Consider the following 24,298-nt stretch of genomic DNA (forward strand, 5'->3'; position numbering starts at 1 on the left):
ATCTGAACCAAGGAGGAACCTGAGCGCTAAAAGATGGATAAGTTCTATTGACGGGTCAAGATCTTAAGGCTTAAATAGTAGTATCTGTGTGATTTTGATATGTTACCTTTGGCGCATGATTTGATCTATAAATCTGATAATCTGGGTATAACTGATGTCTGAATAAGTGAAAAGGGTAAATTATCTTTTATAGATCTGTACGCAAGTTCGGCACATCAGAGGCATGTATACACGATGGTTCAGTAACTCAAAACAGTATATACGTTGGTTGGCCTTAATACAACAGCGTATGCATGTAGGTTTCTACATATTGAAGTAGCGGACGTCTCATGAAATATGTTTTAGCTGCTTCTGTTTATCGCTGCAGTGTTCTGGGTTCAGGATTGGTTTCTGGTTACTGTTAATGTATTCTGGTTACATCATTCAAAGAAGTAATTGTTTGATTCAGTTTTGATTGAAGAAAAAGAGATTGGTTGATGCAGATATTTTTGATGTTTGATTAAAGTTATTGATGGATCCAGTTTAAAAATTTATGAAACGTGGTCCCTGGAAGAAAGAGAAGGTTGTAGCCTTCTGTAGGTCAGCACCTACATACTAGTACATCAGCTAGTACAAGAGCTAAGGGGGTTGTAGCTCCCTTCCAGGAGAAGCTGGAGAACGAAAGAAGGTTGTAGCCTTTTGCAGGTAGAAGCCTGTGTCCTGGTATAAGACTGCACCAGTACAAAAATACTGTAAAAAGAAGTTTCTTATTAAAAGAAGATAGAGACGAATTGCAGCAGGTGGTTTTCACCCACATTGGGTTTCCACCTTATATCCTATGTCCATGTGTGTGATGATCTGTTCTGTTTTACTGCTCCTGTTTACTGTTCTTATGATTAATGAAGTTCTGATGCACTGATTAATGATCAACATTTAATGAATCTTAAGTTTTATGATATACGCTGGTTGTTTTAGACACAGTAGCGTATTTACGCAGTTTCCCATAACTGAAGTAGCGTATACAAATCTAATTGTGAAATGAAAAATAATTGATTTGATAATACTGATTCACCTCCCCTCTCAGTATTATTTCCAACAATTGGTATCGGAGCAGGTCCTTTAGAAGAAGCTTGATCGCTTGGAGGAAGATCCATCATCATGAGCAACTACAAAAAAGAGGCATCTATCAGGCCACCAATCTTTGATGGAAGCAACTTCGTCTATTGGAAGGTAAGAATCACAGCCTATCTTCAATCTCTTGGTACAGAAGTTTGGGATATCGTGGAAGCAGGATACACATTTCCATCAGATATGGCTCGTAAGAAGCAGTATGAAACAAATGCAAAGGTTGTCAATACTCTATTAGCGAGTTTATCTCAATCAGAATTTGTCAAGGTTATGCAGCTCAAAACCGCAAAAGAAATATGGGACAAGATCGTTCTGAGATATGAAGGAGACGATCAGGTAAAACGTGCAAAACTACAAACTCTCAGAATTCAATATGAAAATCTCAGAATGCACGATGATGAAAGTGTGGCTAATTATTTCTTACGTATAGATGAGATTGTTAATCGTATGAAAAACTTGGGTGAAGAAATAAAAGAAGTTACCTTGGTTGAAAAGGTTCTAAGATCTTTGTCTTCTAAGTTTGAATCAAAAGTTTATGCCATAGAAGAAAAGGAGAATCTACAGAGCATTACCATGTCACAGCTACACGGAATCCTAACTGCTTTCGAAATGAGAAAAGGGGGACCATCAGATAGGAGAGAAGCTACATTCAAAGCTTCAGGAAAAGGAGATTACAATGAGTCAGGACATATGTCAGAAGAAGAGGAAGAATCAAACTTTGTCAAGAACCTTCAACGGGGTTCTGGAAGATTCAGAGGTAAGCTACCTTTCAAATGCTTTGCTTGTGGAAGAGTCGGTCATTATGCAGCCAAGTGTCCTCATAAAGATAAGCTTGACAAAGGTAAGGAACCAGTTAGATGGAACAGAAAACAGAATGTAAGTAAGAAGAACTATTATACACATGAAGACAGTGATGGATTTTCAATTAGTGATGAAGATGAACAATGTAATGATTATAGACTTTTGATGGCTTTTGAAGATGATGATTTCTTGGATGCTATAGATGAAGATGATCTCTATGAAGAAATTTCTAAACTTAAAATCTGTTTAGAAGAAAAGAGTATGATCATAGATACTCTGACATTCCAACTTGCTGAAAGGGAAAAACACAATGAAAAGTTAGAATGTGAAATTGTGGGACTTAGAAAAGATATTGAGAAAACAAAAGCTCTTAATCTTAGATTCGCTAAAGGATCTGAACTTTAGATGAGATTATCAAAGTGCAGCGTTCTCCTCTAATCAAGACAGGTCTTGGATATTCTGAAGAAGCATCTCAAGCACAGAAGCCATCCACCTCCAAAAGTTATCTAGATGCAGCAAGGAGAAGTGAACAAGTTGACAATCGACAGCAAAGGCATAAAGCAGATCACCAGGTAAATCAGGGTCAATCTACTTCAAGGATGAACAGAGATCACCAAGTAAATCGGGGGCAATCTACTTCAAGGACGAACAGAAGTTACAACCAACCGCAGGTAAATCATTCTCAATTTGCCTATGGAAACTACAATCACCTGGACGGTAGGTTTGATAATCGTAGGAATTTCTTCAATGGCCAATGTTTCTCTTGTCATAACTTTGGACACAAAGTTGCTCAATGTGTTGCCTACAAGACCATCATGACTAGAGAAGCATGAAATCAAAGGAGTGTGACTGGGATCATGAAAAGGACCTACAATAACTTTTCTGCTCTTGAAAATGAAATAAAATGTTCTATTTGTAACAACTTCGGTCATGAAGATTCTGAATGCAGGAGTAGGTTTCGGCAAACAACTCAGAAGGAGCAAGCTTCATTGAGTCCCAAAACATGGAGAAAGAAAGAACCGCAACCAGAAAGATGTGGTATAGCCTTATATGCAGAAGGACAGGAAAATCAGTGGTACATCGACAGTGGATGCTCGAAACATATGACAGGTGATAAAGAAAAACTTCAGTCATATAGTGCCTTAGAAAAGGAAAGGAAGGTCTCATTTGGAAATGACACCCCTGCACTCATAAAAGGTAAAGGTTCTGTTCTTTTGAAAGAAAAGGTCAAAGTTGGAAATTTTATGTATGTTGATGGCTTAAGGCATAATCTATTGAGTGTTAGTCAAATGTGTGATCAAGGAAATGAAGTAATATTTCGATCAAATGGATGTATTGTTCGTGAGCTTGATACAGGAGAAAGTAGAAACAGTGATCAAAGGCATAAGAACTCCAAATTATTTATACATACTCAAGGGAGGACAACAACAATGCTATCTAAGCAATTATGATGAACATTGGCTATGGCACAGAAAATTGGAGCATCTAAGCTTCTCTCAGATAAGGAAAACATGCAAATATCAGGCGGTTCGTGATCTCCCTGACATCAGAATTCCAGACAATACAATACGCAAATCATGTCAGTTTGGCAAGCAAACCAGAACTAATTTCCCTGAAAAGGAAGGATCAACTAGTAAGCCACTTGAACTTGTCCATACTGATGTATGTGGTCCATCCAGGAAAAAGTCACCTCGAGGAGAAGAATACTTCATATTGTTCATTGACGACTTTTCCAGGATGTGTTGGATAGGACTTCTGAAGCATAAAGACGAAGCTTTCGAAAAGTTCAAAGCATTCAAAGCCTTGGTTGAAAACGAATCAGATCATCTAATCAAATGCCTCAGGTCTAATCAAGGAGGGGAATTTACCTCAGATGAATTCTTCGATTTTTGTGAAGAACATGGAATAAGAAGGGAATTCTCTACGGCAAGGACTCCTCAACAAAATGGAGTAGTAGAAAGGATGAATAGAACGGTTCAACAAATGGCTCATGCTATGCTTGATGAGTCTGGAACTCCTGCAACCTTTTGGGGTGAAGCTGCATTTGCTGCCGTTACTATTCTCAACAAGACAAACGTCCGGGTAAACAGCACTCAGACTCCTCATGAACTTTGGTATGGTAAGACTCCTACAGTAAAATACTTCAAAATTTTTGGAAGCAAATGTTACATCAAAAGGACTGATGAAAACCTTGGCAAGTTTGAACCTAGAGCAGATGAAGGCATTCTCCTTGGTTACTCTCCCCATAGCAAAGGATATAAGTGTTACAATAAAAGACTTGGAAAAATTGTTGAAAGTATTGATGTAGTGGTTGATGAAGAAGGAAATATTCCTAGGCAGGTAAAATCCGAAGATTTTGAAGATGATGAGGACTATCCTTCAACATCAAATCAGACTTATGATGAAGAAGAAACCTATGAGGCACCAAAAGAACAGATAAGGGTAGAAGAAAAGACTCCATCCACGTACGTTCAGAAGAATCATCCAGAAACTCAAATTTTGGGGCAGAAAGAGGCAGGTGTACAAACAAGAAGAGCTATTTCAGAAGCATCAAGCTATTTAGCATTGCTCTCCTCCACTAAACCACGGAATGTAAGTGAAGCATGCAAAGATGAATGCTGGGTCAAGGCCATGAATGAAGAACTTGAGCAGATTGAAAAGAATAACACTTGGGAGTTGGTTCCTAGACCAAATGATAAGAATGTCATAGGGACAAAATGGATATTCAAAAATAAGTTGAATGAAAATGGAGATGTTATTAGAAACAAGGTCAGACTTGTTTGTAAAGGGTATGCTCAACAAGAAGGTATAGACTTTGAAGAAACTTTTGCACCAGTTGCTAGACTTGAAGCCATAAGAATGTTCCTTGCTCTTTCTAGCTTTCAGAAGTTCAAAGTATTTCAAATGGATGTGAAATCTGCCTTTTTAAATGGAGACTTGGAAGAAGAAGTGTATATTGAGCAACCAGATGGATTCATCCTTGGAAATGATCCAAAACTTGTATGCAGACTTAAGAAGGCACTCTATGGTCTTAAACAGGCTCCAAGGGCTTGGTATTGTCATCTGGACAAATACCTCCATCAACAAGGTCTTTCAAAAGGATCAGCGAATAGCAATCTATATATAAAAATTGATAATGATAAATTGTTAATACTTGTCGTGTATGTTGATGATATCATCTTTGGTAGGAATGAAGAAGCCATGAGTCAAAACTTTGCTTTGGTGATGCAAAAAGAATTTGAAATGTCCTTGCTTGGTGAGCTGACATATTTTCTTGGTTTAAAAGTCCAACAAAATAAAGACGATATCTTTTTATCACAAACCAAGTACCTCAAGGAGATCTTCAAGAAATATGGCATGGAAGATTCGACACCAGTATGTACCCCTATGGTAACAGGATGCAGCCTTAGCGCAAATGACGATTCAGCAGCAGTGCATCAACCAACCTATAGATCCATGATTGGTAGTCTACTCTATCTGACAGGTACCCGACCAGACATCATGCATGCAGTGGGAATAGTTGGAAGATTCCAGGCAAATCCAAAAGAAGCACACCTTCAGGCGGTTAAAAGAATTTCAAATATCTTCAAAGAACACAAAACTATGGCTTATGGTATCCTAGAGATGTAGATCTCACACTTCATGCATATACAGATGCAGATTGGGCAGGAAGCGTGGATGACAGAAAAAACACTAGTGGTGGTGCATTCTTTATGGGTTCCAGATTAGTATCTTGGTTCAACAAGAAACAAAGTTCAACTGCTTTATCTACAGCTGAAGCAGAATATGTGGCTGTTGCATCTTGCTGCACACAACTCCTTTGGATGATGCAAATTTTGCAAGATTTTCAAATCACTTGTACTCCACCTATCTCCATTTTATGTGATAATACAAGTGCAACCAGTATTTCAAAAAATCCAGTCATGCATTCAAAGACCAAGCACATACCTATCAAGTATCATTTTATCCGAGAACAAGTGCTTGAACAAAAGGTCAAATTGGAGTATGTTCCCTCCAAGGAACAGGTTGCTGATATACTCACCAAACCACTGCCCAGGGAGACATTTGAATACCTCAAACAAACGCTGGGAGTAGTTGATGCATCATCTTGCTGTTAAAACTTGTCTGTTTTAGATAAAAGTGGTTGTACGCAAGTTTAATGAGGAGAATCCGCGTACATACGCCGGTTTATGTGGATACACTCGCGCATATGTTGGTTTGATGACAAACAGTGGGCCAGGCTCAGGATGAAAAGAGTCTGATATGGGTTTGACAGAGACCATCTGGCACAGGTTCAAGGGGAGCATATATACTTCTAATAATGCATTGTTGGCATTATCTTAGAAGATCTTGGTTCAAGTTCACAGTGTTTTTGGTTTCAGGTGGAACAAATGCAGGAGAACATGGTCACTGGTCTGAATGATGATTGACAGATGCTGTTGATGATAATCGTTGATGACTATCATAGTCTTGTTGTAGATATTTCGTCTCTATGTCATGTATTTCTTCAAGGTCATGTAATGGCCTATTTTGGTTTCCTCACTATGCCTGGGATGGATGATGTAATGTTCTTGTTTTATCATGTGTAAATTCTTGGTGTATCCCCACTTGGTTGGGTGGATGAGTCAATATTGGTATATCCCCACTTGGTTGGGAGATGGATGTATGTATGAGTCTTTGGTGATAGGAAAGTCATTTAGGATGTATAAAGTCATGTTTCTTCTTGTAAAACATCTTCTTGCAGACCTTGCCTATAGTCAAGGGGAGCATGGATAGCACAGCAGAGCAGAGATTTCAGCATGTACTCAGGGGAGCATAACCCTTTGCGCTTGATGACAAAGGGGGAGAATGACTTTGAGTGACTTGGGGTTGCCATAAAGTCCAAAGGGGGAGATTGTTGGCATTATGACACAGGTGTTGTCCTTGATGGCAACTCACTCAAATGACAGATCACAGTCACTATGACACAGGCGTTGTCCCTGATGGCAACTCACTCAAATGACAGATCACAGTTCAGGCTCTCAGAATGAAAGAAAAAGAGATATACGCAGGTTCCTCTTAACCAAGTCGCATATACACGCGGGTTCGACGATCAAAAGGTGCGTATACGTATGCACGCACTTTCATGCACGGAAAAGCGCGTACATGTGGGAAAACTTATTTTTAGTCCATGGTATTTAGTCCTTGGTATTTGGACCTATGGCTTTGGTCCATGGTATCTCGTCTGACATGTTGAACCCAGGTATTGGGTCCATAGTATTGGTTCTAAGTGGTTTTGGACCGTGGTATTGAGTAAGGCCTAAGACTATAAAAGGGGAAGGAAATCATTAGGCAAAGGCATTCACTGAAGTATTGAATATCTTATGAAGAGCAAGATCTAGAATTGGGTTATGGTGCATAGCTGGATCTGAACCAAGGAGGAACCTGAGCGCTAAAAGATGGATAAGTTCTATTGATGGGTCAAGATCTTAAGGCTTGAATAGTAGTATCTTTGTGTGATTTTGATCTGTTATATTTGGCGCATGATTTGATCTATAAATCTGATAATCTGGGTATAACTGATGTCTGAATAAGTGAAAAGGGTAAATTATCTTTTATAGATCTGTACGCAGGTTCGGCACATCAGAGGCACGTATACACACTGGTTCAATAAGTCAAAACAGCGTATACGCTGGTTGGCCTTAATACAGCAGCGTATGCACGCACATTTCTACATATTGAAGTAGTGTACATCTCATGAAATATGTTTTAGCTTCTTTTGTTTATTGCTGCAGCGTTCTAGGTTCAGGATTGGTTTCTGGTTACTGCTAATGTATTATGGTTACAGCATTCAGAGAAGTAATTGTTTGATTCAATTTTGATTGAAGAAAAGGAGATTGGTTGATGCAGATATATTTGATGTTTGATTAATGTTATTGATGGATCTAGTCTGAAAATTTATGAAACGTGGTCCCTGGAAGAAAGAGAAGGTTGTAGCCTTCTGTAGGTTAGAACCTACATACTAGTATATCAGCGAGTACAAGAGCTAAGGGGGTTGTAGCTCCCTTCCAAGAGAAGCTGAAGAACGAGAGAAGGTTGTAGCCTTTTGTAGGTAGAAGCCTGCGTACTGGTATAAGACTGCACCAATACAAAAATACTGTAAAAAGAAGTTTCTTATTAAAAGAAAATAGAGACGAATTGCAGCAGGTGGTTTTCACCCACATTGGGTTTCCACCTTATATCTTGTGTCCATGTGTGTGATGATCTGTTCTGTTTTACTGCTCCTGTTTACTGTTCTTATGATTAATGAAGTTCTAATGCACTGATTAATGATCAACATTTAATGAATCTTAAGTTTTCTGACATACGCTAGTTGCTTTAGACACAGTAGCGTATATACGCAGTTTCCCATAACTAAAGTAGAATATACAAATCTAATTGTGAAATGAAAAAAAAATTGATTTGATAATACTGATTCACCCCCCCTCTCAGTGTTATTTCCAACAACCCTAATCGTTGTCCTAAGGTTGCCCTAACCAGCAAGAGGGACAGAACAGCGTGGGTTGTTTTAGGGTCATTTTATGAAGACCGAATTTCTATTAAAAAGGGCTGAAGTACCTTCCTTGAAGGCCGAGGTAGATAAGGCCTTTTTTGGGCTTGATATGTGGGTTGCAAGCTATAGAAGTATTGTGTGCTAGGCCATAGGCCATAGCATCACAGTGAGGACTTGCATAAGGTGAATTGAGGGCTAAAATATGCCCAGAACAGCAGCGTGGTGGGGGAGGTATGTTGCAGTCCTTGAGGGTTGTTTGTGGACTGATAGATGGGTGTGTAAGGGCTACCAGATGCCCTAACCAGTCACAATATAAGCAGCAGTAAAGGCAGACTTGGAATAGTAGTGTTGAAGGGACAGCAGTACTAGTAAATGGGACAGCTAGGCAATGGAGCATAGTGCAGCAAGATACATGGGACAGCTGGGCTACATAGTGCTGTAAAGATACATGGGACAGGTGGGCTACATGGTGCTGCACAGATGCATGGGGCAGCAAGGTCACGTGGTGGATAATATTGATGAAGCATTATGGTTGGCTACAACAGTTGATGCAACATGTTAGTGTTGATCAAGTGCAGGCCGGTGATGGGAGCATGTGATGAAGAGCAGCTTAATGACAGTGGTGCAGCGTACAGCCATGACTACTAACTAGGGCAGAATGAAGAGATGCAGTATAGTGATGATTGGGTGCAACACAATGTCAGGCACAGCATGTTGATTGAGTGCAACCTAAGTAGCAAGAAACGTTGGAGAAGGGTCTATTTCCGACTGGAAACGAAACGGAAACGAGGAAACTCATACCGTACAGCCTGGAAACACGTTTCTGGCCGTGCTTGCATGTTTCTCGAGGAGGAAACGTGGCCAGTACAGCCGGAAACAAGTTTCCAGGCCGTATGGCAGAGTTTCCTCTTCTAACTTTGACTTTTTCTTGTATTTTTTTTAGTTTTTTGCTTCTAATTTTTTATTGGGCGACTAAAATATCTTTTGGATGCTTCTAGATGCCTCTCAAGTTATAAAAAAGAATATTTTTTGAGTGGGGCAGCCTAATGTTCAAGCCTATGGCCTTAGTGTTGATATGCAGTTCATGGTAATGTTAAATTCTTAAAGTAAAAGGATGAAAGTGAAAAATAAAGGAGAATGTCACTTTGAGAGTGGTTTCGCCCTCATTGGATTTCATATGGAGAAAGTAGAATTTTAGATCTCACTCAAAATCCAGCATACTTATCTGTTTTTCAGGATTTCAGGATTGGGGGGATTGCAATGTTTCCATTGGATTTTGTCATGTACTAGGGTATGGAACTTGTATTTAATCAAGAGAACCAAGCCCTCTATGCAGGGGAGACTCCCAATAATCAAGAGCACGTAGAGTACTAGGGTATGGAACTTGTATTTAATCAAGAGCACTAAAGTCATTCGACTATGTAGGAAGAGACTCCCAATCAAGCACGAGACAAGAAATTAGAAATTTCTCGTGGCTGATTTTGGATATCGCTATTTTCATTATGTGATCATTCATGAGTAAATGTGATGTAAAATTAGAGACTTGTAGTTTATGCATTGACAATTGACAATTTAATCATAATGTAATAAATTAGAATGTATCAGATATACTTTATGATTGCACATATTTCTTAAATGTCCTAATATATATATATATATATATTACGTTTCCCCGTTTCCAAAATTTCGGGGGGTCATGTTTCCTACCCATTCCTGTTTCGGAAACTCGTACCCGTTTCCCCGTTTCATGCAACTTAGAGTGCAACACAGTGAGGTGCAGCACAGTGAGGAGCGCATGGTGATGGAGTCACCTTGGATCAGTGGAAGTAGTATGCCTTCTACTCAACTCTCAAATCAGCTGCCTCTTATGCTATCTTCTTAGAGAAGATCTCTACTCTTATTTAGATAAGTCAATATGTAGACTTCTATTGTATATGTACTATCTCTCTCTCTCTTGCTGAACTATTGAAGAACGTTTAAGAAGAATTGATCAAGGGTTTCCCCACATTGGGGTTTGTCCCTGGCTAGCGCCACTTCTTGTGTCCTCTTGTCTTGGTTTGTCTTCTGCGATCTATGTTTATGTTCTATCTGCAATTTACTTTAACGCTGATGTGATTGCTAATCTGGAAAAGATATTGAGCTAACTATGAAAATTGAAATAAATTGCTCTAAGCATAGAACATACCTAAAATTAACACTAATTCTCTAAGGCATAAGGGTGTATTAATTCATCTCTGTTTTGTTCCTAAATATCATCAGGACCTACAAAGAACAGTTGGGTCACTATCAAATCTCTGTGTGGCTATTTCTTAAGACAAATTTGTGCCCTTCTGAAGTGTTCCACTTAGTTCTACAATATCTTATGTTCTGTGGCCCTATCAAGGATTAAGCAGTAGCTGTAGGAGAGCTATATATCAACAGGATTGAGATCAATCTGCCTCTTGTCCTATGTGCCCTAATCCGAGAACTTTGGATCTATTTGGTATGAGCAGAAGATGCCATTCTCATTACAACTATAAGGGGTCTAAGCTTTTAATTGACACTATTCCAGTTCTGACATGATATGATGACAGAGCTTCTTGGACTATGAAACAGTGAAACCATGACCTTGATCCTTGTATCAGAAAATTGACCCTACGTTTATTATATGGGTTCAGTTCTTCATTCACTGCCATTGACCTAGGTCTGGACATAGATCTGGCTTTGCTCTGAGTTCAGTTATTCTGCAGCTTGCATTTGAGGATGATGTGTATCTAGTTGATGCAGTTGAGGGTGGAAGCTTGCTAATGCTGGCCTGCAAGCCTGCTCTAGAATCTGTCCATCTAAAGTTAATCTTGATTGCAAACGTGACAGTGAGGCATTGTATTTTCAGTATGGGATCGATTTAAATAATGTTGTTTACATATTCACTTTATGGAGAAACAAAGGGCAGTCACTTTGATGTATGACAGAAACAGAATAATCTGTGCTATCTTCAGTGATTGATGCTGTGACTTATTGCTTGGAGTGAAAACAGTGATGTGTTTGTAACAGTGTAGTGACCTGAAGCATAACAATAACCTCATGGATGTACTGGCCTAGTTGTGACAATAAACTATCATTTGAGCTTCTCTGAAATCTTTAGGTTCAGACATCCTCGCAGTCCAAGTTGACCTGAAGCAATGTTGACAACATAAGATTTGGTCTGGCAGTTGATAAACACATCAGCCTTGCTCTTGATGAGCAAAGATACTATGGTTTGAGAAGTTGGGCAGTGCAGAAAACAAAAGACATATATGTTGGCTCTGTTTGGTTATCTACAGCAGTAGTAATTGAACAGAAGCAGATGTGATGACATGGACCGCAGTAATAACCATGATTGGCATTGCAGTGATGGTACTTGGCAGAGTTGGGCTTTAGTAGCAGCAGGTGGAAAAGCAGCACTGAATAGTGATAGCAGGATTGTTGGCAGCAGCAGTCAGGTTGGACAATGACAGTGGCAGTGACAAGAAGATAGTTGTGGTGTGATGCATTAGTGAGCAGCAGAAGGAGCAGTGGTTGCAGCAGTGAGCAGCAGTGGGAGAGAAGTGATGCTATCAACAGCAGCAGCGGAAAGTGGACAGCAGCAGTAGCAGTTGTGGTGGTAACTGTGGATAGATTGTACTTGGGCCATTATCCCCGGTATGGGATCCCAATCATTCAGAGAGCATTTGCTTCCTTCCAGCTTGCTGGTAAAACCTCTTGGAAGTCTTGTACTTCCTTCCAGACTTGTCTGGTAAATGTTGTATGTACATCAAACATAACATGACACTTGTTTGGACATTATTCTGGTGTACTGATCTTCATGTGATGTGGTTTTATGGTTTCTTTTAATGCTCTAGATGTTTTAAGTTAACAAACTAATCTAATTGTGGAAAGAAAAGGGAAATACTGATTCACCTCCCTCTCAGTATTTCCCCTTTGTCTCTTATTCTATAAAAGAGAATTGTGGCACTTCAATGTCATGTTAGACAGATAGAGTTTTGAGCTTGTTGCTTTGTACATCATTTCTTTCAAGATATCAAAAGTAATGTGATTCAGAGCTGCAAATTCTACTTGTTGTCCAAAGTTTTCTGAATTATATGTTTGTAGATCTAGCATTCCCATAACACGGTATTCAATAGAAACGTGTAGGGCATATTCAAGGGTAACTGTCTTTCATATTAGTTATAACTTACAGATTATCCTCAGAGAAAGTTCCTGCCGTCAATTATCCGTATGACTAATAGTTTGTCATGATTTTGTTTAATGACTTGATTTTGAGACACGAAAGAACTCTGCATATGAGATCACTTATATAATCGGCTCTAATTTCACTGTTTAACGTGTTGCTCAGTTATATTTGGGAGTTGTGTTTTTGACGCTATTGCTTTACATGTTACAAGTCAAATGAATTCATGGTCATAAGCTAATATACAAGTCAGTAATGTTGGAAAATAATTCAAATCAAATTGGATGAGTAGATGGTGTTGACATCCCAATACAACAGAGCAACTGATTGCGTTGATTAAGCTTGTTGAATGTTTTCTTTCAATGCAATGGCCATTAGTTCATTTTATTGCCATCAATGTTCGCATAGAGGTTCCAATTCAAAATCTTGGCCACGACTTGAATAGAGAACATGACAGTAAATGTCCAATATCCTCCAGAAGAATGCAGCAACAGCTGGATTAACCAAGAAGAAGAGGCCTACAAAAACCACAAAAAAACTGCAGATCAAGTTTGATTTCAATCTTCCAAGACAAATGAGAACACTGTGGGGGCTCAAGGTGGCTTTTTTCCAGCCAGTGACCTTATGTGTGCACTGGAACCGAAAAATTATCTTACATGCCAAAAAACAATAAAAGTAGTCATTAACCTCTGTAGCAGTAGAAAAATGAAAAGTATCCACGTTATGCTTCGTTTTTATTTATATTTTAAGATGGCAAATCTTAGGACTCAAACGGAACTCGACGCTTAACAGGCACCCACATTCTCACTGATTTGGGAAGGGTGATCCTGCTTCAAATATTGACAAAATGTGGTTGGTTTAAATGTCCCTTGTAGTTTTACTATCACTTTTCAAATTTCATACTTCATGCTTTGACAATTTAATGCAAACCTCGGTTTTGAAAATATTAGTAGACTCGTCTTAACAATATAATTGACGGTGCCGTACAGTAAGAGTTTGACAGGGGCTCAGGAAAAGCTCGGGGAGAACTCCGCAAATAAAAAATACACTAAAGTTGATGAAAAAATATATTTCCACTAATATGAAAGATTAAAATAAACATGTAATGCAAATTTTAACTCATAAATCGTTTCGACCTAGACAAATAAAAGTACATACAACAAAACACCATAGATTCTGTACAGATGAAATGTTTGCAGTTGGAAATCCATCAGAAAAAAATAAAAACAAGAGTTCATCGTTTTATGGATGTGCGGCAGAATCTGACTCGCGAGACTTAGGAATTCGATTCGTCAAGTCGTGTTTGACTTGAGACATTGAGTCAAACCCACAAGTACGACACAAGAACAAGCCAGACTCGGAATCGAGAGGACTTTGCCTGGTTTCCTCGCAGAACAGAGGCAGGCTGAGGATTCGAAGTCCACTTGGAGGAATCCACCAACAGTCGTTCTAAATGCTTCAACTTTTCACTTTCACCCAACAGATGATCAGTCATCAATTCTCCTGGACTGCCAGGATTCTCATACACAATACTACAAGAGTTCCAACCGATAGAAACAAGACTCTACAACTCTACAAGAACTGCTGAGCTTACGAGCTGAATCAAAACTTCCACAAAATGTCCTGTGAAATCAGTAAGACTCGGTTTTAGCTAATAATTTTGCCGATTACTGCATCTTTCGGAATGTACGTTCGCTGATTTGCTAGCAAAATTAGTTCAGGGAAAACAATAGAAGTAGCTAAGATTTAAAATGACCATTGATTCCAATTAAGATATCCGGTAACTGCAACATTAAGGCATTATATTGACAAAATTGCAAGATTTCTACTACGTTTTCGGAAAGAGACAAAATGCAAATAAGATTTAAAATAACCAGATTTAAGAAAAAAAAGCAAAGTTCGAGGCATTGTCTTGACATTAACCGCGATTCGGCAATTAATGCCTCAAGATCATATATATATATGGAAGCAAATCGATTCGAAAAGAAAAAAACCATTAAGCCTGCCCAAAATTGGGGAATTCTTTGAGTGATTAAATACCTTTGAGCAATTGTGACTTATCCCTGAGATCTGCACTGTAATATACTGCACGGCCCGATTGCAATGCCTGGCCCAGGGTTCCATTCTCCTCGGCCTCGTCCAATACAATTTCGGGGGCCAAATCGGCAATTCTTACAGTCCAGAGATCGGATTGGATGAGCTTCACTACCAAATGGCGAGCTGCGAAACCCCGGCCACCTGTAACCACGCAGCAGGCGCGGTCCATTTCCTCGCATTGTCCTTCAATTTGCTCCTCCGTCGCCATTGAAGCCTTTTGAAGCCGAATTGGCTGCCACTGAATGGCTCTGAAGGAGATTCAATGTTAAATAAGTTGGAGAATCTAAGGAAATTGCATGAACGTTCCAAGTGCTCTTTGTTTTCGTTTTCTTGTCGTGTGTATGTTAAAATGTCCTGAGGTTGTTAGAGGGGTTATGGTTGGTAAAAGTGTTAAATGGCTGCATGGTTTTGTAAAAGCGAGGTTGGTGTGTTATGCGGTGAAATTTTTGCTTGCAAAAGGTGTTTAGATTATTATTACTTGTTTTAACTTTGAGTGGTCTTTCTTATGTAAATTGATCAACAAAAATTTAATATATTTTCTTTTTGGATCTATCTATTTTAATTTCATTTATTAAGGAATTTTTTTAAGTTATATTTAGTTTTATATTTAACTCAGTTTAATATTTAATTAATTCAAAATTAATTTAATTTTGTTTTTCAATCTGAATCAAAAAAAAAATATATATATAAAGATAGGAATTGGAACAATTATTTTACAACAGGAAGAAGAGCCGTTAAAAAAATATAGTTGCCCTCATTGTTTGACCTAGTTGTTGCTAAGATGTGCAAAGCAGAACAAAAACTGCAAGAAAAAATGCTACAGCTTAGACCTTTATCAGGTAACACTCCCTCTTCTATCAAAGATTTTGAGTCTTTCATAGAATGGATTAAAAACCTGGAAATCAGTGACAATGATCTCCTAGTTAGCTTTGACGTAATGGATTAAAAACCTGGAAATCAGTGACAATGATCTCCTAGTTAGCTTTGACGTAGTGTCTCTCTACACGATGATTCCAGTAGATAAAGCCATAGAAGTTCTAAAGAATATTACAGACCATGAAACTGTAGAACTAGTAGACATTTGCCTAAAATCTTCATACTTCAGCTTCAAAGGTAAAATCTATGAGCAAACTCATGGAGTTGCCATGGGTTCTCCTTTATCTCCTCTGATTGCCAATTTATATATGGAACATTTTGAACAAATGGCCCTTAAATCTTTCCCCTTTACGCCTGATGAATGGAAAAGATATGTAGATGATATTTTCGCTAAATGGAGACATGGTTTAGATAAACTTAATGAATTCTTATCCCACTTAAACAGCCTCTCAGAACACATAAAATTCACTATTGAGATTGAAAAAGACAACCAGCTCCCCTTCCTAGATGTCCTCCTTACCAAGAAAAATGGCAAACTAAGCCACCAGGTCTTCAGAAAACAAACTCACACCGACAAATATCTTCACTCTAATTCCCACCACCATCCAAAGCAAAAAGTAGGAGTCATCAAAACCCTAGCTACCAGAGCTTCAAGAATCTCTGACCTTGATCATTTAGAAGAAGAACTTAACCATCTCTGCAAGGTCTTCATCAACAATGGCTATCAGAAAAACATTATCCAAAAGATATTCAAAGAATCCACAACCAATACCCAAAAAAGGAAGACTCTGGAAAACCCTAGAATCTCCTTACCCTATATTAAAGGAACCACTGACAAAATCGCTAGAATTCTCACCAAGCATAACATTATGGTTGCCTTCACACCCCCTAACACCATCAAAAACATGCTAGATTCTGCCAAGGACCTTATTGACCCAAAAAATCACAAAGGAGTATACTCAATTCCTTGCTCTTGTGGCAAAGTATATATAGGTGAAACAGGGAGATCCTTTGGCATTAGGCTAAAAGAGCATATTAATGACATCTCAAGAAATAGGTCAGAAAAATCTGGGCTCGCTGAGCATGCTTGTTCCTCCTCACATTATATTTGCATGGAACAAGCAAAATTAATTCATAAAGAAGACCATTATTTAAAAAGAAGAGTAAAAGAAGCAATTGAAATCGAAAAATCCTCCAATAATATGAATAGAGACGACGGACTAAAGTTAAGTGACACCTGGAAACCCCTATTAAATAAAATAAAAAAGCAATAAACATAATAATAAATAATAATAATAATAATAATAATAAATAAATAAATAAATAATAATAATGATAACAAAAATAATAATTAATAATAATAAAAAAATAATAGTTTTATTTTATTTGAAATTTAAATAATAAATTATATATATATAAATAAACAATAATATAATAAAATTATAACTAAATAAATAAACAATAATAATATAGAATAAATATAATAAATACCTATCTAAATAAATAGGTATTTATTAATTTATTTTTATTTATTTATAAAAAAAAAAAAAAAAATTAATAAATAATAATAATAAAAATAAATAAACAATAGATTTATTTTATTTGAAATTTAAATAATAAACTATATATATATAAATAAACAATAATATAATAAAATTATAACTAAATAAATAAATAATAATAATATATAATAAATACCTATCTAAACAAATAGGTACTTATTAAAAATAATAATAAACAAATAATAGATTTATTTTATTTGAAATATAAATAATAAATTATATATATATATAAATAAACAATAATATAATAAAATTATAACCAAATAAATGAACAATAATAATATATAATATGGAAGGAGCACAAAAAGAACACTACACTGTCGTCAAAGAAGAATACTCTAGAGAAAACTCTGAATCACAAGAAATCGGGCAAGAAAGAAACAACTCTCAAGACAAGTAGGGAGAAAATCCCGCCCAACAAATCAACAGTTATGAGGATTCGAATACCGCATTTAACAGTGAAGCAGATCTCCTAAACCAAACTTCTTCTCCAACTATCTTCAAAAGGACGAACACAATAGATCACGAAGCTAAGACACCAATGTCCCAAGAACCAGAAGAGATGAAAGAGATGCAAGATAAAGAAAGTTGGAAGACCGTACAAAAAAAAAAAAAAAAACTATAGCACCAATCTCGCCAAGAAAGACGAGGAGCCAGATAATTAAAAACTAAGAAAATTATAGGTCTGATAGACCAATTTGGTCTCAGTGGACGTTAACTACCACCATCATCACCATCATAATAAATACCTATCTAAATAAATAGGTATTTATTAAATTATTTTTTATTTATTTATAATAAATAAATAAAAATAAATCAATAAATAAATAAATAATAATGATAATAATAAAAATAAAAATAATAACAAATAGATAATAAATTTATTTTATTTGAAATTTAAATAATAAATTATATATATATATATATATATAAACAATAATATAATAAAATTATAACTAAATAAATAAATAATAATAAATACCTATTTAAATAAATAGATTAAATAAGTATTATTTAATTTACTATTTATAAGCCGACTTCTAAAGAAGCCAACAACAATATTTTTCAAATAACTATTAATAAGCTCCGTAATTTTCACTCTCTCTTCTCAAAAACAAATCTCATTGCCCTGATGATGGACTCACTAAGCTAGTCCGAAACGTTGGTTTCAAAACTGTTCACAAGTTTTTCCTCAAAATAAAAAAATAAAATAAACGTTACAGCTTGTTTTGTTGCATCATACATACAAAAAGTATCAACAAAGTACGCGGTTTTGGATAAACAACATGACTTCCAGAAAAAGAAGGAAAAAAACAGCATTTGTGCTACAAGAGTTGTCTCATCAAACTTAGTTTAAACAAAAAATATCAGCAAAGTACATGGTTTTGGATAAACAACATGACTTCCAGAAAAAGAAGGAAAAAAACAGCGTTTGTGCTACAAGAGTTGTCTCATCAAACTTAGTTTAATTTGTCTTTAATGTAAGGATAGTATGGGTTGATATTAGAATTCAATTTACAAGTGGACTTTAACATTTCTTTTTATTTCTTTTTTATACTTAAAATTTATTAATGACCTTACTTTTATCGAAACTTTTGTCTTGATTGTATGGGTTTTGACTTTTTTTACAACTTTGACATCGCCTTTGTTACTTTTGCAAAGACCAACACATTATATTACATTTGTTATGACCACAACCTTCCTTTGCATTGTATTTGTTGTTTTTCAAATCCTGTATGTAATTATTCTTCTATTTTGACCTGCATAACCTTCCACTCTTTACCTATGCCCACAATGGGCCTCTTGACAACCTTCAATTATTGTTTTTGAATCCATTGCACGTCATCCTACCAAGTTATTGAGCAAGCAACAACCTCCCATACTACATTTGTCTTCATCATTTAATGAAGACAAAAATGGAGTATGGCCCCACTTTTTAGGGGCAAAAATGAAGTTTGGCTTTGAACTAATGTCTTAACTTAGAAAAAATTCATCTAACAAATCCTAGAACCCTTCTCATATGTAATGTCCCTATTCACTTAGGAGACCAAGGAGAAGATTTCGCTAGCCTAATTAAGTTCTCGTAGGCTAGGACGAGGAAAATTAATCAAGGGAATGTAATTCACCTAGAAGAACACTTATAAAAGCAAAAGTGCAGAAAAATGGGACATGGGTTCTAGGGTAACGGAAAGTCACTTTTAAATTATAAAGTGAGAAAACCCACTAAGTGGCTTGATTAAAATAAAGGTTAAAATGGTGACAAATGGGTCAAGTGGGTTTTTAAAAAGGGAAATGGGGAGTCTCTCCTTATTCTTGCATTTGTTCACTTTAAATTTTGATTTTTGGAGAGCCCTTGAGAAGAGAGTCTAGGGTTTTGGAAACCCTCGTCCTGATTATTGGTTTTGGTGTTGAAATTATATACCCTAGATAGTATTGGAGTTAGATCACTCATATTCTAACATTGCACTTCATTGTTGACGTGAAGATGGTAGTGGAAGAAAGGGAGTAAGTTTTAAAGGTGTTATCAGTTGATTTTATAATCTATTCTATGGTATTATTATTTTTCTTCCTTTTTGGGGAAGAACCGTAGCATTTCTGAACATATTCTTCAATGTTTATCGGGTGGGGAACATCACCTGTTGGGAGTTGAACATTATCCTCACAGGATGAGTTTTTGAGATACATTCAAAGGGTCAAGTTACTATTGTTTCGCTGGAGCATTTGGGTCGAGTTTACCTTTTGTGTTGGTTAGTTGAGTACCACTCAAGTTTGGGCATAAATATTATTCTAGTGGGCAGGTCATCACCCTTTACATAAGCCCAGGGTACTTGAAGTATAGGTTGAGGGCTTAATTCATTATCAAAGCCAATAGCAGTGTTTAAAGAGGGTTGAGTTTTCCATAATCTTGAGGACCAAGTCACAATCATTTTTAGAGGTTGACTTGTTTACTTTAAAGAAGGATGAATCCCTATTCTTGGTGTTTATTCAAGCTATTGGAGATAACAGTTATCCCTTGTTGAGGATGTGTTGGGAAGACTAAGGATATTCATAGTTATGAGTCCAACCTTTCCTCTGTGAGCCAAGTTTCCAAGTCTATTCATTGTTCGATCATCTTACAACCCGACTATTTATGCAAGTCTAAAGATATTTCTTGTTATATTCCTTTTAATATTGTTATGGCTCACTTTATCAGTGGTATGTAGCTTCTTTGAAATTAATACCAATTACTTGTTGATGATTTGGAAGTACTTTTACAGTGTTTATTTGGTACTTTGCATACTTGTTTATATAAAATATAAAAAGAGTGCACCTATAGTCTTATGCAAGCAAAGTGTTTGATGAAATGACCCAATGAAAAACTCAAATAAACTCATAAATTTAATGGGAAATCTTGATATATGACAAGGGGGTATCTTACATCATACCTCACTAACTCTAAAAATTGTTTTCATCTCTTCCCTTGATCTTTTGAGCAATTTTGGCTTTTCTACAACCTTGAAAACTTGTGAAAATTTCATTTATCACATCACATTGAAATTTATTTGTGTTTGTAACACCCTCATCCCACATCTACCCAAGTAACCGACCAATCGGGGTAAATATATGATGAGAGGCCATTATAATGGGATTCAACCTCCTAGGTGACCTTAAGGAAGTGGAATCGATAGAAACCCACAACACAAACCTTCTATACTTGCTACAGGACTCCCAGAAGCCTTCCCAGTCATCCCCATGACCAGTCCCTGGGTCCCATTGAGTTTTTATACCATTAAACCCTTGGACGCTCCCTTGATATGGACAAGGGTGCGTCTGGGAGGCTCCAATCGCTCCCACAACAAGGCATGGGTGCATCTAGGGACTTTTCTCCTCAGTCTTGTGCTTGCGACTCTGGGATTTGTGCCACTTTTTCAGGCCCAGAGCCCAGGTCACTGCCCAGAACTCCATGACACTTTTAGAACTGAAAGATAACAACAAAATAATGATACAAATGCAATTACTTAAACAAGGACTTGATTGGACCCCTACTAGCCATGACAAGCATTTCGTCAAACATGTCACAATTATGTAATCTACAGGTTTAAACAACATATATGAGCATAGGGGTCTCATACTTATCTAAGAATCGCTAAGAAGCATTGTTCCCTTATATCATCAATTGCATTGTCATCTTTTAGGTCATAGATATATTATTTATTCTTTTACAAATCACAACATGAGGAGAGCCATACATCATCATTGTCATAACACGTGTTTATAACTAACATAATAACAACAGAAATATCAAGGATACATCAGCCATATAATCCACATATAAACCAGAACATTTACACATAAGATACCAAGGAAAGAACCTCTTATTAATGAATGAAAAATCCAACCCGGTATGGGACTACCATGTTCCACCCAACCATAGACTAGCTAAGCCAAGTCTCTCTTCAACCAGTCACCATCGTGTCATATTCTGAGCATGAATGTGGGACTCAAACCAAAATAACCAACCAGGGCATCCCAAGGCTAAACCACCTCACCCTCATCAATATAAACTAGGCTTTACCGCAATCCACATCGGATCACTAGGTCAAAACAATAAACATGTAATAACAAGCTTTATCGTGATCTCCACCAGATCACTAGGCTAAAACAAGCATGGATGCCACCGGATTTCTCCACCTACATCATGAGGAATTTTCTTTTCTCCTAGTCTCTAGGCTTTACCGCAATCCACACCGGATCACTAGGCCCTAACTTAGACTCCACCCTCTAGTCTTTACCGTATATCCCATCCCGGGATTATTATGCCTAATGTAGAGCACGCACCTCTAGGCTTTACCGTATATCCCGCCATTCATTGGTCGAGGATTCCTAGGCCCACCGAGGCAACACACAATCTAGCTTTACTGCAACCCACAGTCTAATTCAGGGGTTACTAGGCCATGTGTTCTTTTTTAAGAGATCCACCTCACTCACCTTTGAATCCATCCGGCAATCCAGCTCAACCAAAACATGAGAACCTCGTCACACCATGGCTATCTAGAAATGTCAAGGCTAGGTTGAAAAACAATGTTGCACCTGGAAAAATCCATGCTAATGACAGAAAGAGAATTAAGAACACACATGCAACACCATGCATGCCAAATATAGCAAGAAAACCACACATGCAAATCGATACCTACAAATAATCCTATTGTAGTTGCTTGATCCCACTCTTCCTTTCTTGATATTTGCTTCCTCTTTGCCTCATTTTCCTTTCTTGATCCAATGTTGAAATGCTCCATGTGGTGTAGGTAAATTCTCGATGCAGACAAAGACAATTCCTCTAGCCCAAGAGAGCGGGTCTAGCCACAAACAAAAAATCTAGTGAAAACTTTCTTAGGTTAGAATCAAATAAGAGGGCCTACCTCTTAGAACGGTATTCCTCTTGGTGATGATCCTGCTTCCTTACTCCAGCTACCTTTTGTTTCCTTCCTTCGAATACCTGAAACAAACAACAACAAACGTGATAGCATACAAATTACATTCAGCCTACTTAAAAGGTCAAGGAATCTTAAGCCATCAAATGTAAGCTAACACTTAATGTAGGAAATCAATCAATAGTTGTATTCATATAAGTTCAGAAAGAGATTACAACCAAATCCTTGATGTTGCAAGTCTCCTCCGACGTATCCGGGTTCCCACACCTCTGCTAGCATCTCATGGATATCCTAACAATGGAAGTTTTAAGGCTTCTTCCCTTTAGTTCCAAACCAAACCAAACACACTATTCTCCCTCCACAAACATAAACTAGAAGGCTACAAGCTATAGATATCTTGTTGGTTATTCAAGCTCCAAAAAGACTAGTTCAGCTTGGAAAAGGAGGAGTTTATATAGCTTTGATGGAGGGGAGATGGTTCCTCTTATGATGGGAGAGGGCTTATCTCTTTGGTTTGTTCCATCTTAATAGGGGAAAGGAACCCAAACTGACTTCCTCGGCTCCATCCAACCCAACCATTTACCATACTTCTGTTATGAAGCTTCTAGACCTGGAAGCTTCGACTCCATATTTAAAAAACTTGCCAAAAGAGGATCAACGCGACTGAGGAAAGGCTCATTTGCATCGTACGGTGCTAGGCTGGGTTTTAAACCCTGCAAATCGGCGTGAGGAGGGAACAGTCATTAGTGTCGGTCTTGTAAACTAGGGTAAAAGGAAGATTCTTGGGAAATGATGCAAAAGGGAAATGTTCTACTCATGAAGAGGGACATAGTGGGAGTTTCTTCATGATGGGAAAGCATGTAGGGTTCATTGTGGAGGTCCTCTAGGATCGAGGAATGGGGAGTACAGGGATAGTGACAAAATGTTGTGTAACACTCCAAGAAAACTCTAGGTGTCCAAGAGTTTGAGAGAGAGAGAATAGAGAGAAAGCTCCAAAATTGAACTGACAAAAAGGTAACACTGACAAAAGGTACCTACTGGTCCTCAAAAGTCTTTTTATCAATTAGGCCTCTATTTTCTTCATTTTCCCTTATTTTCCTTCATTTTCCTCCTCACATGCAACATGTGACCTTTCACAATCCTTTTTCTCCTAATTTCCATTATTTTGATAAAGAAAATGCCAATTAATGCCACTTTGCCTTTCCAAATGCCTTAGCCATTGTCTTTGCTAATTTCCTTAGCCATAATAAACAAAATGAACACCCACACTAGGATGTTTTGCCCAACATTCAGCTTGGAATAAGTGTCCCATAATTCGTGATTATTATTTTGCCTTTATTAATTTTTATTACATGGAATTTTCACGAGGGTTGTTATAGTGTCATAATATATCACATCAAAGAAACTGAATTTTCTAAGCTTAGAATACCACTAATGCTCTCTTAGCAATCTCAACACTGTTGCTAAATGTTCAACATGTTCTTCTTCATTTTTAGAATATACCGATATATCATCAATGAACACAATAGCAAACTTGTCCAGATAAGGATGCAACACGTTATTCATGACACACATAAAGGTGGTTGGAGCATTAGTCAAACTGAATGGAACTACAACAAACTCATAATTGTTGGTAAAATATTGTCATTGATGAAATTATACCTGTTTAGCTCTCCTATTGATTACTACACCATCACTATACTAGCTTCATGATGACATGACC

At 37.2% G+C, this 24,298-nt stretch overlaps 1 protein-coding gene across 1 annotated transcript in view; it reads right to left on the minus strand.

Annotated features, from left to right (window-relative positions):
- Positions 1 to 15,080, minus strand: part of LOC149173369 (3beta-hydroxysteroid-dehydrogenase/decarboxylase-like) — a 114,287-nt gene extending 99,207 nt beyond the window's left edge. Inside the window, 1 exon segment of the mRNA XM_089424577.1 lies at positions 14,670 to 15,080. Coding sequence (XP_089280703.1) covers positions 14,670 to 14,934 — 265 coding nt within the window. The 5' untranslated portion in view covers positions 14,935 to 15,080.
- Positions 15,081 to 24,298: the final 9,218 nt, after the last annotated feature.

This window comes from Pinus tabuliformis, chromosome 4_2 (assembly GCF_031772625.1).
Source record: "Pinus tabuliformis cultivar Carrire ecotype Pingquan chromosome 4_2, CPIR1, whole genome shotgun sequence".
NCBI classification, from domain to species: Eukaryota; Viridiplantae; Streptophyta; class Pinopsida; order Pinales; family Pinaceae; genus Pinus; species Pinus tabuliformis.